This window comes from Natator depressus, chromosome 11 (assembly GCF_965152275.1).
Source record: "Natator depressus isolate rNatDep1 chromosome 11, rNatDep2.hap1, whole genome shotgun sequence".
In the NCBI taxonomy this organism is placed as follows: domain Eukaryota; kingdom Metazoa; phylum Chordata; order Testudines; family Cheloniidae; genus Natator; species Natator depressus.
The window spans coordinates 62,045,648-62,063,412 of record NC_134244.1 but is presented as its reverse complement, the minus strand read 5'-3'; the positions used below and the strand labels follow the sequence as shown (position 1 = coordinate 62,063,412).

The window sequence follows — 17,765 nt, the reverse complement described above, 5'->3', positions numbered from 1 at the left end:
TCCAGGTATTATATGCAACCTTTGGAGTACAGTGCAGTGGGTACTGTACTTCCACACGGCTAAACTGCAGAGGGACAGGTGTTGAGTGCAGTGGGTACTGGGAGTCCACAGGGCTGGACTGTGACAGGTCAGGAGGGAAATGCAGCAGGTACAGACTGAAGCCAGGAGGTTGGTAAGAGTCTGTTGGCGGTGTCTGGGGCGGCGCATGGGAAAGAGCTTTGCGACAGTGGCCACAGGTGAGGTGGGCGCAGAGCTGCTTGGTTTGCAGTGCTAGTAGCGCCTGGAGCGTGTCCACCTGGCGCTCCATAACCTTTAAGAGGCGTTCTGTGGATGTGTTCTGGCGCGATGCGTTCTCCTTTTGGTCCCTCTTCTCGCTGTCCCGCCACTCCTTCAATTCTTGTTTTTTGGCCACAGAATGCATCATGACATCACGCAGAAAGTTCTCTTTAGTTCTTTGTGGCTGCTTTCTAATTCTGAGCAGCCATTCAGCCGGCGATAACAAAGAGGGAGGCTGGGCTCCAAAGGTCATATCTGTGAAGCCAAAATGCAATATTTTACATGTTTGCAACACAGACTACTGATTCAGTGATTTAGAACACAGCCCCTATTCACATACCTGTCACTAACTGGCTGACCCCAGGCAAGCACACATGAGCCAAAAGACCCCCAAAATGGTGAGTAACCGCAGGGGCAGGGGAAATCAGTGTTCCAGGACGGTACTGTACACTGGGCACCTGGCCCTTGGGGGAGAGCCACACTCTGGAGGGGGGCCTTATAATCATTACTGTCCCCAGATTTTCCACAGGCTGTGTTCATTATGGAAGATATCTCGCTGCTGAGGGGAGCAGGGAATCAAGGGAGGGTCTTCTCCAAGCCTGCAGCTTCTGCTCGGACCCTTATGTGGCTAACCTGTGTGCAGCAATGGTCCCCCACCCCACCCCCCAGTGACGGCACAGTGGCGCAGGAAAGTTACCCTTAATGGGGCAAGAAACAAAGCAGCTCTGACAAAGAACTTGCGGCAGTGGATTGCCCAGTATCTCCAGGAGAGTTTCATGGAGATCTCTGAGGCAGATTCTCGTGAAGTGAGGGAGTCAATCAACACCCTGTTCTGCCGCTCAAATTAGGCATGTGGTGGTACGCGAATCATACAGACACAAGCCTGCTTTCTGCAACCCTCCTGCCCCCAACAACTCACTTCAGCGATTCCCAAAATCAAAGCCACTTACGAGGGGCCTCCTCTCCTGTTTGCGCTTCGTCAAGCTCCGAAAGTTGTGACTGGCAACCCTCCTCTGGGGTAAAGAACAGCTCCTGGCTGCGTGCATTTCTGACTTCCGAGTCATCCTCTGCCTCTGCGTCCCCCTCCACATCCTTGTGCAAGATTTCTTCCTCCTGGCTTGGTCCACTCTCGACTAGCACGTGAGCCACTGAAGTATCCACAGTGACCTTTGCAGTGGAGGTGGCGTCACGACCGAGTATCACGTCCAGTTCTTTGTAGAGATGGCAGCTCGTGGGTGCAGCACCGAAACGGTGGTTTGCCTCCCGCGCCTTGTGGTAGGTGTTCCGCAGCTCCTTCACTTTGACCCTGCACTGCAGTGTGTGCTGGTCATGGCCCCTTTCCCTCATGCATCGTGAAATCTGTCCGTAGGTATCACAATGCCTATGGCTGGAGCGCAGCTGGGACTGGACAGCCTCCTCTCCCCAAATGCTGATGAGATCCAGCAGCTCGGCACTGCTCCAAGCAGGGGATCGCCTGGTGCATGGAGCAGCCATGGTCAGCTGGAAAGATCTAATATACCAGATTGTTTGTTGTAGAATTCTCTTAACAATCTGAACTGCCCTTTCTACTAATCCATTCTCTTGTAGTTGCTAGGTGCTAAAAGGAATACTGTATTCCAAAGTCATACTTTATCCCACCAGCTTGGAATTCATGGCAAACTGTTCCCATCAGCAACTATTTCTTCTAGAATTCAAGAACAACAGCCTTTTAATTTCTCTGTGAGCTACTGACTTGTGGGTCTAATGAGAAGAAGAATGTCTACAAACCCAGAAAAAAAGTCAATGGCTATCTGATAGGTATGTCCCTTTTCTTCACATAGGTTTAGTCCTAATTCTTTTCCAAGGACTACCAATTACACTGAGTATTAGAGGCTCTTTGGATTGTGTTTTTCTGGCCACTCTAAGTCGAGGACAGTTAAGATCTGTCCTATGCTGGGACACAACTGATATTTTGGCTTGCTCCTGACATTTTGTGAGACTCTGATGTCTCTTGTATTCTTCACCATGAATCATCTTTCAAGGACTATAGGATAACAAAATTGCTATAAGTTGTCAACTTTGGCGAATTATTCTATCATTGCATGAAAATCATAGGCTAGATGTGGGACCCCGTTAAAAAAACAACAACTCTGTGACCTATATCTTATAATCCTGGATACAGTGGGTAGTTATGAATCAGCACGAGTGTCTATTTTAATCAGTTCTAATTTTCATTGGGAAGCTATCAGGCCACTCAAAATGGTACCAACATATGATTTTATAGAATCGCAAGCTTCTGCAGAATCTGGGTAACCAACAGGACTCCTTGATAAGGTTTAGCCACCACCACAAACTTCCCTGGAGCATATTTTATAATAGGTGTAAAGGCACTAGCAATCTCTAGCATGTAAGAGGCCCCCTATCTGTGTCTTTACTGTTTGTTACTGGAGACAATGGATTGCGGTTGTCTGAAGCTTGAAAATACCAAGACCCTGCAAATATTTTGTGAGCCTATAATCAAATGTTCTCTCCCTATTTTTGTATATTGGTCCAAGAGTCTAAAAGCCATCTAGAACAATATGCTACAGGTTTCTAACTATTTGCATGTAAATGAACTATCAGCACATCCTGACCACAGCTGCCAGCGTCTGTCACAATGGCTCTAGATTTAGAAACAACATAAAATGTATAGGGATATGGTCAATATATTCTTTAGATCCCTAAAAGCATGTTCCTGTGCTTTAACCCAGATTCACAGAGCAGTTCATAACAAGGTTGGCCTTTTGAGAATAAGTTAGATATGAATTTAGTCAATAGCTATTCATTCCAAGAAACTGCATAGGTTCTGAATTATTTTAGGTGGTAGCATTTCAACTATACTTTGACTTTGTCTGGATCTGTCTTCTGATCCCCGTTCATCAGTCACATGCTCCAAGAACTGTAGCTCAATTTTCTGTTTAGTACATTTTCCTCTATTTAATTTTAATCTAGTAAGTTATCTCAATTGCCTTCAGAACTTATTCCAACGTTACAGTATGATTTTCCTCTAACTTAGAATAAACTAAAATGTCACCCACATACACTTCCACTCCCTTCAGCCGTTGCAGACTCTCTCTCATTTTCCTTTGGAAGATTTCTCCGGCACTTGTGACACCAAACAGAAGCCACAAAAGCCTTATTTTCTGAACGATATCATCATGGTTGCAAGCTTGGCACTTTCAGCATAAAGTAGAACTTGCAAGAATTCACTAGCTGCATGTAGGTATCAATTCAGCAGTGTACTTACACACTTGCTTCACTTTAAACACATGCTTATGTCCCATTGACATCAACATACACATAAAATAATGTTACAGATTGTGTTTAGATACATAGTATCTAGGAGATCTGTGACAGGTTAGACCCCCTTTGGGATGCCACCTGATGCACTGGGGTTTCACCGAGCCCCTCCGCCTGCTCCACCAGCCTGGATTCCCTCTCCGTTTCGCTGAATTAGGTATCCAGCATCTTGCAGCACACACACTCACAGAGGTAGGGGGCCCACACCCAACTGCAGACACAGACTGAAGTCAGTTCTGTGTGAGACAATTCATCCAGCACTCACGTGCACACCCCTTTTGGGGAATAAACCCAAAATAATACACTCTTGTGCTGTATAGAAAGATCTGCACAGGAGAAATTCATAAAAATTCACCCTCTCCTTCAATGTGAAGAGAGATATGCACAACTTCTTGCCCCCCCAGTTAGAAATTGCACAAACTGTGTTTAATAATAAACAAAACAAAATTTATTAACTATAAAAGGTAGATTTTAAATGAATATAAGGGATAGAAAACAGAACAAAGCAGATTACTAAGCAAATAAAACAAAACATGCAAACTGAACTTGATTCACTAAAGAAACAGGTTACAAAATGTAATTTCTCACCCTAAATGTTGAATTAGGTAGGATGCAGAGTTTCTGTAGCTCAGAGTTCCAGATATTTCTTCTTACAGACTGAACCTCTGTCTCACCCCTACCTTTCCCTTCAGGTTAGTTCCTTTTGCCCTTCAGGTACTTTCAGCAGTCCTTCTTCTTGGGTAGGCAATGGAGGAGAGCCTAGATCAGGGGTCGGCAACCTTCGGCATGCAGCCCATCAGGGTAATTCGCTGGCGGGCCATGAGACAATTTGTTTACATTGACCATCTCCAGGCACCGCCCCCTGCACCTCCCAGTGGCCATGGTTCGCCATTCCTGGCTAATGGGAGCCGCAGAAAACAGCGCAGGCTGCAGGGAGCTGCAGGAATGGCAAACCATGGCCACTGGGAGGTGCGGGGGGCCGTGCCTGCAGACAGTCAAAGTCAACAAAATGTTTCGCGGCCAGTCAGCGGACTACCCTGATGGGCTGTGTGCCGAAGGTTGCCGACCCCGGCACAGATTAATCCCCTTCCCAGGCTTAAAAAGGATTTTCCTAAAGTGGGAAACCTTTGTTTGATCCCCATCCACCTACAGAGGAAAAGTACCAGCAATGTTCAAGGTGGTATTTTGTATCAGGTGATCTTATAACCTGACCTGGTAGTGTCACATCTACATCCCAGGACGCCTCTCAGGAAGAAGAGAGATTAATATCTTCATCTTCAGTCTTATTGTTTCTTCCTAATGGCCCATCAAGGCTGTGATGGCCGGTTGTCTGGTGGGAGTACGCAAATACACACACAATTGTAATTGTTACATAGTCAATATTCCCTAACTTTAGACACAGAAATGATACATGCATACAAATTGGATAATCACATTCAGTAAATCATAACCTTTCCAATGATACCTAATATGAGCCATCTTGCATAAAATGTATCTTAGTGATGCCATATGCATATCATACCCATATTTCTATGAAGAAATATGGGGTGTAACATCACAGGATCATTAAGGTCCCAATCATGCAAAACACTGAGTGCACTCATTGCTCTGCAGGTGGTATTCAGTACTTCTCATAATCAGGCCCTACCACGTGCCAGCCAATTCTCCAAGGGCTTGTCTAAACTTACAGTGCTGCAATAGTACAGCTGCGCTGCTGTAGCGCTTAGTGAAGGTGCTACCTATCCCAACAAGAGAGCTCTTCCCATCAGCATTAAGTACTCCACCTTCCCGCGAGGTGGTAGGTATGTCAACAGGAAAAGCCCTCCCATCAACATAGCACTGTCTACACCAGGAGTTCAGCCACTGTAGATGCTTCGCTCAGGGGTGTGGATTTTCTACAACCCCTGAACAACATAGTTATAATGACACAAGTTTGTAATGTAAACCAGGCCAAGTGCCATACATGTAAAGCTTACAAACTTACATATGTACAAACAAACTTTACATGACAGATCATGAAATTAATTAGGACATATATTAAAAAATAAAAATCCAAAGCTCCTTCATTAGTGCAGTAAAGTGTGTATGAAACAAGTTATAAAACTCTGTTTTAAAACTCAGGATAGATGCTGTGTTTGAGAAGGGCAAGCTTAACTCTAATATTTGAGGATTTTGGTTTGTTTGGGAAATATTTTTTTAAAAAACACATACCTCATATTCTTGAAAGCCACTGCAACCTCATTTGTTTGTTTTTTGAATAGTGTTTATATTGTACAAGATCATTTTCAATCCAATGGCAGGTAAATTAGGGAAAGGTTTAATTGACATATCAGGAGTGAAAAGTAGCAGGCCTGACTATATAAGTAGAAAACAGAGACATAGTATCTTATGGTGAAATGATACTACACAGTCTCTTCTGAAGAGCACAGTCTTCTAGAGGATTTCTGAGGAGTTATTTCAACTGGAACTCATTTTATTTGCATGAAGACTTGCTTCCTTAGCGTTTCATCTGCTCCTGCTTACTTTTCACATAAAAGTTTATCTTCTGTACCCAGCATCTTCTTACGAATGGTAATGTTTTAAACAGCGATACATGGGAAATTACTGTTCATCTGTATTGACAAGGTGCCCAAAGACTTAATTAGTGTCAGGGCCCAGGTGCTATGGAAACATACAATCCCTGCCCAATGATTTATAAATTTAAGACCCAGATGGTAAATGCCTCCTAATACAGAAGTAGTCCTACTGACTTCAACTGAACTACTCACGTGAGTAACTTTTCACTGTTATGAGTGAAGGGTTCTCTATGTTGCCCTAACTTAAGATGATACAACAAATAAATTAATAAACAACAGTGGGGGAAAAGGAGGATAAGGGTAACAATAATAAGAATTTATATGCTGCCCTTCACCCTGTGATTTCAAAGCACTCCACATTAATAAGCTTCATAATACCCCTGTAAGGCGGAATTATGCTCAATTTATAGATAAAGAAACTGAAGTATGTAGCGTCCCAAGGTCAGTCAGTGGCATGGGGGGAATAGAAGCCAAAGTACTGACTCTTAATCCCTATTCTAAATACTCCCTCCCCAGGAAAATTTGATTTTCTTACAAATAAAATAGGAATATTTTAATGTCTCTAAAACATTACACTTGCATGCATCTTTCTGGGATAATATCAAAAGGTGAAGGTGAATCTAAATACATTATAACGCAGTACAGGTGTGCTATTATCCCAACCAAGAACATCTTCTATTATATATTTGGTGATTTTTCAGAAATAAAATAGTTTGCTAGCCTGGTGAGCTTCTCAGCCATGGAGCCAAAAAAGCATTCAGGTACCAAAATGTTTTAAAATATTCTCCTTGTTGCTGAAGGAGAAATACATTTGACATTCAGCGTTGCACTGTCTTTAACTTAGAAATTCAAGCTTTCATCTAGCCAAAAAGATAGTGACAGTGGGTTTCTGTCTAGGATCAGAAAAAAATGTGGAAGATCAGAAGATAAAAAAGATTGGGAGGCCTTACTGATAATTTGGACTATTTAGACCTAATTATGGTGGCCTTTCAATGAACAGAAAGATCACTGGGGGATACAAAGCCTAACTAGTGTAAGATGCTTGTGCATGCATATAGAATAGATGGCAAACAGATTTAAAAGATACACAAACAGTTTGTGTACCTGAGAAGACAATCAGATCTGCTAAAGGCTACCTTTTAAAAAAAAAATTCAGTGTGGTAAGTTTTTAATTTTTAAAAATATTTTTAAATGGCTATAGCACTTCTGTACACGACCAGGCTTGCAGCAGTGGAGACTGAAGTCCTCTAGCCACACAACATGTACAGCACACACAGTGCGAGTCCACGCACTGCACTGTGGCTGTGCTTCAGTCATGACTTGATGTATCAGGTTGATTCTTTTGTCTGTCTGTCTAATTACTTGTATTACAGTAGCAAGTAAAGGCCCCAGGCAGGATCAGGTCTTGATTGTGTATTTACTATAAAAAAATTTAAGATGGATTGTAAACTCTTTGGGGCAGGGACTAAATTACAGTGATAACATAGATGACATGATAACAGTGGTCATGCATCCACCACACAAAAATACAAGAATGAAAAGAAACCACCAGCTCATTATACATAAAACAACTGCACAGGTGTCAGAAGGTAATGACAGTCACCAATGTCCTAGGTCTTATTTGTACTGAAGACAAAGATTAAAAGCTCTGTACTATATCCCATTACTAATCTTCATGATCCACTCAATCCCTCACTATGTTTTATGTAATCATCTATTCATAAATGTTTAGTATACTGTAGTATATTTTGCTGTTCATAAGACATTTGTGTTTATGAAACACAGTTTTTCATATAAATGGATGTTGACAAATGATTTAGACCCCAAAAATAATTTAAGTCGCCACAATTTAATATCTATAGGAAACGTTTTAATGAAAATACTTTGAATTTCAGTTTTTATAGATTTCTTTTTTGTTAGACATTCCCCAGGAGCATTCGCAACCCAAGCACTACAGAAAAGAACCAGAAAATGAAAAATGACTACACAAATAAATCAAAACAGCAGAAGGAGTTTTTAAATAATCAGTACTGCCACAAGTGTTACCAGTAAGGACTTTAAAAATATAGTGGACCAAATTCTCCTCTTAGTTACACCAGAGTGATCCCAATTATTGCAACTGGGTTACACCAATATAACTGGGAAGAGAATATGACCCATTATTTTTATCTTGACAGTATCTCTAATTCATATATATATTCCAAAATAATCATCTTATAAACACTTTACCATCAGGAAGAGATTTTAAAAGAAAAAAAATGCTATTTTAAAAACTTTTCTGCATTGCTCTATTTCTCCTCTTATATACACCTCTTTCATTATACACACTCATACATCCATAAGCTTTACATAGTGATTCAGCATTTAGGAGGCATTCAGGCCCAGTCCCACAACCAACCATATGGGGAGCTCCCATTCCCATTAGCCTCAATGGCAGCTGCACGGAGGGCTTACAGGATTAGGCCCTTCATTTCCAGGCACTTCAGTACCAATTACATATAAAAGTTGCAATAAAACAATGCTCACAAAACAAGATTTGGGGTCAGACATCTCATTAAAATGCATAAAAATATCAAATATTTATTTTCTTAACTAACTAGTTATTTTCTTAACTAACATTTTTAAAAGGCTGTTATGTTTGCCCCCTCGTTATTTACACCTAAATTATCAATCCTAAAAAAAACCTCTTGTTGAGTGATTTTGAAAATTATTAATTTTTTTAGCACTTACAATGTGATCAGCTCTTTACAATAATTCATAAAATGCAACTCCTGACCAGAAGGCCTTCCAAAACAAAACAGACATATAAAAAACAGAATGCAGTGGGAAATCCAAAGGTGCATATAACTTGCTTATTTGTCATTATAATATTTGGGAAAGGATAAAAAAACCCACTAATTTCACATGGTAAGGGTAGTATCTTGGCAAACTGTGATTGGGAGATTATGCATTTTTAGTGCATTTTTGTGCTGTCCTCCGTGATACATATACACAGGAAGAGGAAACGAACAAAATGTTGAGGGAGGAATTGTTGGTGGAGTGGGTGGAGTAAATGAAAAGAAGAGGACAGGTATGGGACAAGGTCCAAAATATAAGCTAGGCTGGAACTGTCAGTACTTTGGAAGTGCAGATGAGCAATTTAAACATAATGCAATGCACAAGGGAGAATCCAGTGAAAGCACAGTTAATCCCTTTGCTATGCTAAAGAGATCAAAGCAGTGGAAGTTCAGCTCCAAAAGGGCAAAAACCCATCAAGGAAGAGAGCCAACAAGACATGTTCTGCTTGACCTTCAAGCTTACAGAAACTCCTCGGTAAGAATATTGCATAGTGGAGCTAGTCAGGTTAAGGGGGCACAGCTGAGTGGAAATGAGAGCCACTCTACACAGTACTCAGCCCTGAGCATACCCATTGAAATTAATGCTAACAAGATCAGCATTAACTCCTGCAGAGTTCTGCTCCAACAACAGTTTCTACACCAGGGATTCTCAAACTTCACTGCATCATGACCCCCTTCTGACAACAAAACTTACTACATGACCCCAGGAAGGGGGAACTGAAGCCTGAGCCCACCCAAGCCCCACCACCCAAGGTGGAGGGGCAAAGCCCAAGGGCTTTAGCGCCAGGTGAGGGGCCTGCAACCTGAGCCCCACCACTCAGAGCTGAAGCCAAAGCCTAAGCCCAGCTGCCCAGGAGTGAAGCCCTTAGGCTTTGGCTTCAACCTGGGGCGGTGGGGCTTGGACTTCAGCTTCTGACCCAGGCCCCAGCAAGTCTAATGCCAGCCCTGGCAACCTCATTAAAATGGGGTCACAACCCACTTTGGGGTCCTGACCCACAGTTTGAGAACCACTGTTCTACATAAACCTGAGGTGGAGACCAGGGCACAGGGAGGTAGGGAATGGCATCAAAACTCCTTTAAAAAATAAGATAAAATAAAAATAAAAAATACATGGAAAAGTAACACAAGGAGAGACTGGTAGAGCGGCTGGATGTGTGGGTACCCCAATTTCCTCTCAAATCTCAGATCATCTACATTATTCCCAGATCTACATCCCTAAACCTTTGTGCAGGCCTGCAAACACTTTATTCCCCACACTCCACCACCCTGAATTTCCTCCTTAACTTTTCCCTTTCTGCAAGAAGTCACAAGAGAAAAGAGCAAGACCATCCTTAGTAAATTTGGAAGATACTAAGGAGAGAGAATAAAGAATTTCTAATGAGCAACTACACAAAGGAAACAGATTTCCATAGAAATCTAGAAAAACAGTAAATCAAGTCAAAGATAGGCAACAATTACAATACAAAGAGCTTTACTAAATTTTGTTTATATAATAATTTTCTTAAAGAGGAGCTGGACAAATGGATAGATATAGATACCTCTGGAAATTGTTCAGAATCCAGCATCAAAGAAATGTGTAGATGAAATATTTTTGTATGTGCTAGTGCTACCACTCCTTTTGGGAAACATGCCATATTATTCCCTAGCATTTATCATTCTGTGAAAAACTTCAAACTTCCTCTCCCTCTACCTCCATTCTCCCTAACCCCGCCCCCCCCACACTCATACACCACAACCCAATGAGTCCACACTTTGGAGAATGACATTTCAGTCCTGTGAGATACTGTGATGTCATTTCTGCAAGTAGCATAGTAGGAAAATGAGGCTAACTAAACAGAATTCCAGCAATGGACTCACTTTTCTATAGTACCCTAGAATATTGCTAGAAATCCTATGAGTATCCATCAACACCTGCCAGTATCTTGAATTTCTGTGCTGAATTACCTAGTAAGCACCTCCCTCCTCATTAAACCATAATTAGAGACTCAGAATAATTTTAAATGAGGAGGCCCAAATGATATTACTTATAATTAGCTCAAAATTACCTCCAGCTATAAAATGTTACATAATACATGTCAAAATATTAACAAATTCATAGTCATTTATTTAAATAACATCAAGCATAGTGAATTTGTTTGATCTTAGTAGAAATCTAATGTAATTCAATAGGAACACTAATGCATCAGAGTCTAATAGCAGTATTCTATACACGGATCCAACTTTTCATGATAAGAACAGAGACATTGATCTCTTCTTGCACAAATCCTCTTCACCTTCCAAAATCCATTGGCAGGAGTAAAATTCCTTCATCCTTTTTCAATGGAAAAGCATTTTTCAAGTAATATAAAATGGCTTGAAAGAGATATTTTGAAGTATATTTACTTCTAGACCTGATCATTACACAAAACCAATATCATATTCCTAAATCATAGATCAATTCAGGCACATTTCTACTGACCAGCTCAGATTTATAAATCTGTATCAGCACAAGGTAAATATTAAAGTAACATTTTTTCTCCAGTTTTTAATTATAAAAGTGCTCAGTTTCTGACTAAAGATTTTGAAAACTGGCAACTTTTATAATTATTGTTACTGTGCATGCATTAGCAGGAAACCAGAATTTAGTTCATTTAGCAACATTTTGAGTTAAACGGTCTCATGTTTAAAAACAAGGCAAGGGCCACAAACACTTGAGTAGTCTAGCACAATTTTAAAGAGTATTTTGCTGCTTATAGTATCACAATTCAGATTAAGTCAAACCAATGTGATCTATATTGGGATTATAGGCCAAAAAATTGCTGAATTCTGATCCAATTCCACAACTTCCCTGAAATACCAGGATAAGTGATTTGGATCTAGAATTTCAATTCAGGCCTGTCTTTAAATTTCCACAATTTTTTTTTTTTTAAAAGTGGAAGTGTGTTTTTTTTCTCTCACTTCTAAAAGTGGTGCAATGACCTCTGAAGTCTTGGTGTCCTGCTAAATAAATACTCTGAAGTACCAGTAATACAGTTCCACAGCAGATACTATTACTTTTAAGCCACTGTACATCAAGTCTCTTTTGGCCCTACCTTGTTGTGTTTCTGCTGGTGTCTTGCCCTAGTGTCCAGGATATGATAAGGGCTTTCAGAGTCTCTGTTGATATAATAGACCAGTCTTGAAGGCAGTGTGACTTCTTTCTGGATTTCATTGCTCTGGTTGTTATTCTTACTGCTACTGCTGTTACTCTGTAGAAATGTATTCTCTTTATCTGCCAGTGCTCCTGCTATTCCTCCTGCAGTTTCATTCCAATGCAGAGCTAAGGAAAAAAGATAGCCTGCCATAAACTAAAGTGCAGAATGTGTCTCTTTCCATAAAATGAAGCTAGAGATATGTTTTGCTGTATTCCAGTGTATTATTCGCTTAAACAGAAATAACAGGCTGCTCATTAATGCAGTATGTTTGATTTCTTTTTACACTTTAAATGTTTTTCTGCTATCATGTATTATTTAAATTCATGTATATTTTCACATGCAATCTCGATGATGAGTATTTTAAAGCGTTTCATCTTGGGGGCAGAGGGGAAATCTCTTAATGGACATGCAGCCCTCTCTTACACTTCTCTCTCCTGGCAGCACGCAGGCACACTGTGCTGTAGTGAACCATGCATACATCTGTGAAACTGCTGGGCACGCTCCCCACATTCCTAAGACAACTTGAGTCCTGAGTTCATGTGCACTGAATGTTAATCGATCCCCTTTACATAATGGCTAATTTTCCCTATTCCTGTAACTTTGAGAATGCCCAGAGCACTTCCAGCAGGCAGCATTCCAGGGTTTTCCTGCTCAAACCCCCATTTCCTTTCTGTTCATTTTCAAGGTATCTGGTATCAATCAATCTGGCAAGCAATATAATAGCAGTAATAATAATAATGGCATCTTGAAAACAATTGCATCCAGCATTCGGCATTTCATTTAAATACAGCTCAAACGAAACCAAACCTTCAAAAACATACTGTATTTGCAGATATGTTTTTCCTACAAACATCACAAAATACCTTCCCAAACATTTGTCGTCTCTGCTTCATCAATGCATTGTATACATATCCTTCCCTCCGCAATGAAAACAGGATTTAAAGAGGGTTTTAACCCATTACTGCGTGGTCTTTTTAAAATGCACAAATATGGATACACACCCCATATTTGGAGATGGGACAATGTCATAGGTGGAGTTAGGACAATTACTATTAAAGGCAGAAAACGGACAGGCACGGAAGATTATTGGGGTGGGTGAAATGGATGGATGGCTGGACAGATCTCTCTTGCACACCCACACACCTGTCTCTCACACACACAGATGGCCAGCTCTCTTACACACACACACACACACCCGTGTCCCCGGCGCCAAGGGCAGCTCTCTACCCACCAGTGGCCGCAGCAGCCCCCCAGGGCCGGGGCCAGGCGGGGCCGGAGAGGAGCAGCAGCCCCAGCAGCAGGTGCAGGCGGCTCGGCGGCCGGAGCCTCAGGCAGGAGGCGGCTTCGGGGAGGCTGCGGCCGGAGAGGGGCTGCCGCCGGGCGCTGCTGCCAGGAGGCTTCATGGCTCATAGCTCCCGGGGAACCGCTCTAACGGGGACTGGGGCGGCCGCTGCGAAGGAGCCGGGGGCGGGGCTGCCCCGCTGCGGCGGGGATCACAGCCGCGCCGCCGCCCTCATACTGCCCCCGGGAGGGGGCGGCGGGGTCTCCGGCGCTGTCCGGGGTGTGGGGGGGGCGCGGCACCCCCGCCCCACCGGTCCCAGCTGCAGTTTCCACCGCGGCACCAGCGCGTCTGGCTCCCTCCTGGCCGCTCGGCTGCTGAGGGCTGTTGCTGCTGACTGGGCGCGCGCGCGACTCCGTCCCCCTCTACCCTCCCTCCATCGCTGGCGCGCGCGCGCCGCGCCTGCTCCTCCCCGCTCTTCCCCGTCCCCGGCGCGCGCGCCCGCGTCCTCCCTCCCTCATTCGCCTGGCGGTGTTGCGGCGCGAGCCCCGCCCCCCCTGCCGCTCCTCTCCACACAGGCCTGCAACTGTCGCCGCGCGCGCGGGCACGCGCGCACGGGGAAGAGGCGAGAGGGTCTCAGGCGCAGAGGTGGGGAAGAGCGCGCGCGCGGCCGAGACAGTCGTCCGTGGGGCTGGCTGACGAGGCGGGTGGGGCGCGTGCTTCTTCCGTGCAAATGCAGCAGCGGCGGAGTGATGCGGCAGAGAGCGCCGAGCCCCTGCCCCTCAAACCTCCCCGAGCCCTGCTGCACGGGCGGGCAGAGGGGCAGCCCCCCCCCGGCACCTCTGCCTCGGCTCCCCAGAGCGCTGCCCGCCTGCCCCTAGCCAGTGGCTCACAGCAGGGATGTACTGGTTGCTTGGCGAAAGGCTGGACTAAGAATCAAATTGGACTCCAACTTCTGCTTATTAAATGAAATGCAGTGGGCCATCTTCTTATCCTGCGGTGTAAACAGAAATGTTCCTTCTACCCGCTGAGGAATTATTAGGGAGACGTTGCGTGGCCCATGCTATGTAGGTGGTCAGGATGGAGGATCACAATGGTCCCTTCTGCCCTGGGAATCTATGAGCCAAGCCAACTCAAGTTTCAAAATTTCAGATTTGCATAACCTGGGTTCTTTCCTCCTTGCAGTGAAACCAAATTATGCTAAAAATTCTTGGCAAACTGAACGTTTCATTTGCAGAAACACTGGATCATGGCGTTTCCAAAAACAAAATATGAAACTGACATTCTTGTCTGTGATCAGCAGTGGTGACAAGACTATCAGTTTCACGGAGCCACGGCTGGGGTTCCCAGGATCTGCAGTTTCAGGGTCTGGCCACCATGGGGCTTACCCTGGGACCAGGGAGCCTAGGGCTTCCAGGCTCCCTGTCCCTGGGCTCCCTAAATCCTGATGCAGAGCTGTGGATGTTGACTAGAAGTAGCAAAACATATCACTTCTGTGAATTGGCATCTCAGACCAGCTCTAGTCCTCAGTCACAAAAAATATACGCCTCAAATCAAGTTGTTTCCTGCACGCATGTACCCAGCTAATTGACTTCAGTGGATCTCCGGGCCATTACAAAGGTACATGCAGAACAACTTGAAAGTTCAGGGCCAAAGAAAGATTATTCTATGGAAGTACTGTCTGAGCAAGAATGCAGTGCTTTGTGCAATGTACTTTTAAAAGGTTGGATAATTTAATGAATAATAATAATTAATATAATAGCATTTTTTTCTCCAAGGATCTGAAAGCATTTTCCAAAGGTGATTAAGCATCATCATCTCCATTTTATAGAAGGGGAAAACGAGGCACAGGACAGTTAAGTGATTTGCATAAGACTACATAGCAAGTCAATGGGAGTACCAGAATGTTTAATATTTCCCTTAAAAATACTCAGACACTGGAAGGATGGGTGAACGAGAAGAGCAAAAAATATCTTCAACTGGCAGTGGATGAACATGGTAGAAATATATTAATCTTTTTTTGAAAATGATATACTTACTGAAGACAAGAAAGCCACACATGCAGCAACTGGTTTGGAATGAAAAGCGTTCAGTGTCCTGGAATACAGATAAAGGCCCCAGTACTGCAGTCCTTACCCAGGCGAAATACTCATGAACGTCAATGGGTATTATGTCTGAGAAAGGACTGCAGGACCAGACCCAAAGTATAGCAAATAGCCTGTATGTATATGTGGCCAATGATTAGTTAAATTAAATCATTGAAGATGGAACACAATTTGATCAATAGTCAAGTGTTCATCATTATACAATACACTGAAATTAATGGACATAACATGACACTCAGAGAAGGGGGAGAAATATCTTTGGAGGGGAGCTTAACATGATATATTTACTTAAAAAAAAAAGCGTGCTTTAAGAATTTTTTATAAATCCCTTTATATTTCACAACTTTCACCTGATCAGGCAGAAATGGTTAGAGGTTGTTTGTTTGGTTTGTTTTTAAAAAGACCGATCATATTCCCAAAGTTGAGATCGACAGAGAAGATATAGATTAATCCTGATACTGACTAATGAAAAATTTAGTTGCATTAGGAGGAAAAAACAAAGGTTGGCAGGACTGATGAATTGGGAATATTTTTTTTAATTCAGCTAACTAAAATAGTTTATTCTAGTGGTGAAATCAGTTTGGGACAGTGGTTTTTCTCCAAAATATAATAGCTTCAAAAATTGAAGGGAGGCACTGTTGTTCAGTGGATAATGCACTGGTCTGAGATCAGGAGATCTAGGCTCTGTTCCTGGTTCTGCCACTGACCTGCTATGTGACCTTGAACAAGTAACTTTAGCTCTCTGCCTCAGTTTCCCCATCTGTATGAAGGGGCTAATGACACTTGCCTTCCTTTGTAAAGCACTTTGAGAGCTATTTTGTGAAAAAATTATATAACAACTATTATTGGTATGGTTATAATTCTTACAAGTTCTTTTTCTAAACATGCAAGTAAGTTTTCGATTTTTGAAGAAATGTTTTCTTTTTTGTTTTGTTTTGTGGTAGTCCTTAGAAGCTGTGGCAAATAGCAGAAAGTTTGCTCTATGCTTTATATTTTAAGGTAATTATTGGGACAGAATAGTTTCTTGAGAAATGGTTTCTTGTGTGTGGGCTGAAATTTCTGGATTGCCTGTCTGGAATTTATGAATGACTCTCTATCCTCTGAGCATCAGGAAATGCATCCATAATAGCCCTATTTTAAGAAATGTCATAAGGTGGACTAAAGTAGTTCCAGGATATTGTCATCAGTCAAAACAGTAACTTATGTTTATCATGAAAAATAAACATTGAAAACAAATTTCAACTTTTTACAATAATTCATCCAATCTACATAAACCAAGAGTTCACACCAATCCAAGTTCACCCCACAAAGTATTGTAGTTCCTTGGAAAAGGGGTCTGAAGGATTCATCAGACACTCAAAAATCAAATGACTGCTGTTGCCCCTTTGGCCCAACCAGTTGGCCAAAACTTGTGGCCTTGTTTCTCTTAAGAGGAGACATTAATAATACAAGTCAGGTATACTTTTTGGTGCAATCCTGTTTATTTACAGAGAATGTACACAAAGTCCTGTTTCCCTGAACACAGCAGGAACAACCAACAGCAGGCAGTTTTGTTCACTGTTCCCAAGCCTCATGCAAGTTCCATGCCCCCAAAGAGCTCTGTCGCACTGCTCTCTCTCAAGGCCACACTCAGTAACTGCCTCTCTCACTCCCTGCTTGCTTTTTTGGCTTTCTGCCTCCTCCACGCTCAGAGACAAGGTGGGTGAGGTAATGCCTTTCATTAGACGAACTTCTGTTGGTGAGAGAGAGACCAGCTTTTGAGCTTACAGGCTCTTCTTCAGGTCTGGGAAACTTACTCAGAGTGTCACAGCTAAATACATGATATCACACACACATACAGGTTGCCAAAAACAATCCGCAAGCCCCTGCATGTACAGTGATGGAATCTCTCAAATCACACAGTTTAGCTTCTCATCTGTGGCTTCTATTGTTTCCAGCCACAACTATGCAAAGGGGACTTAATTGCTGTTTCCATTTAGTCTGAAAAAGAGTGTTTAGCACAACCATCAGTTTTAACCAGGTCTGATATGGTCTATAAAGCAAAGACCCACTTGATGGCAGCCATTAACATCTTGCAGCATAACAACACCCCCACCACACCCCTTCAGCTCTGCCCATCGTTGAATGGAACTTAAAATGATGAAACCCTGAAGGATTTATTTCCCAGACAGAAAGAAAATAAATCATTTAAGAAATTAAAA

General features: G+C 42.7%; 1 protein-coding gene across 7 annotated transcripts in view; it reads right to left on the bottom strand.

The window, feature by feature from the left end:
- The window catches only part of ADAM23 (ADAM metallopeptidase domain 23), a 173,524-nt gene extending 159,878 nt beyond the window's left edge, over positions 1 to 13,646 (bottom strand). For 4 of the 7 annotated variants that reach the window (XM_074968002.1, XM_074968005.1, XM_074968001.1 and 1 more), the window contains exons 1-2: positions 13,412 to 13,645; positions 12,079 to 12,305 (exon numbers count right to left, since the gene is read on the bottom strand). In XM_074968002.1, the coding sequence (XP_074824103.1) occupies positions 12,079 to 12,305; positions 13,412 to 13,583 (399 nt within the window). In that variant the 5' untranslated portion in view covers positions 13,584 to 13,645. Of the gene's footprint in view, positions 1 to 12,078; positions 12,306 to 13,411 lie in introns of all 7 variants that reach the window. The other 3 variants (XR_012641489.1, XR_012641490.1, XM_074968004.1) reach the window with 1 other exon arrangement.
- Positions 13,647 to 17,765: the final 4,119 nt, after the last annotated feature.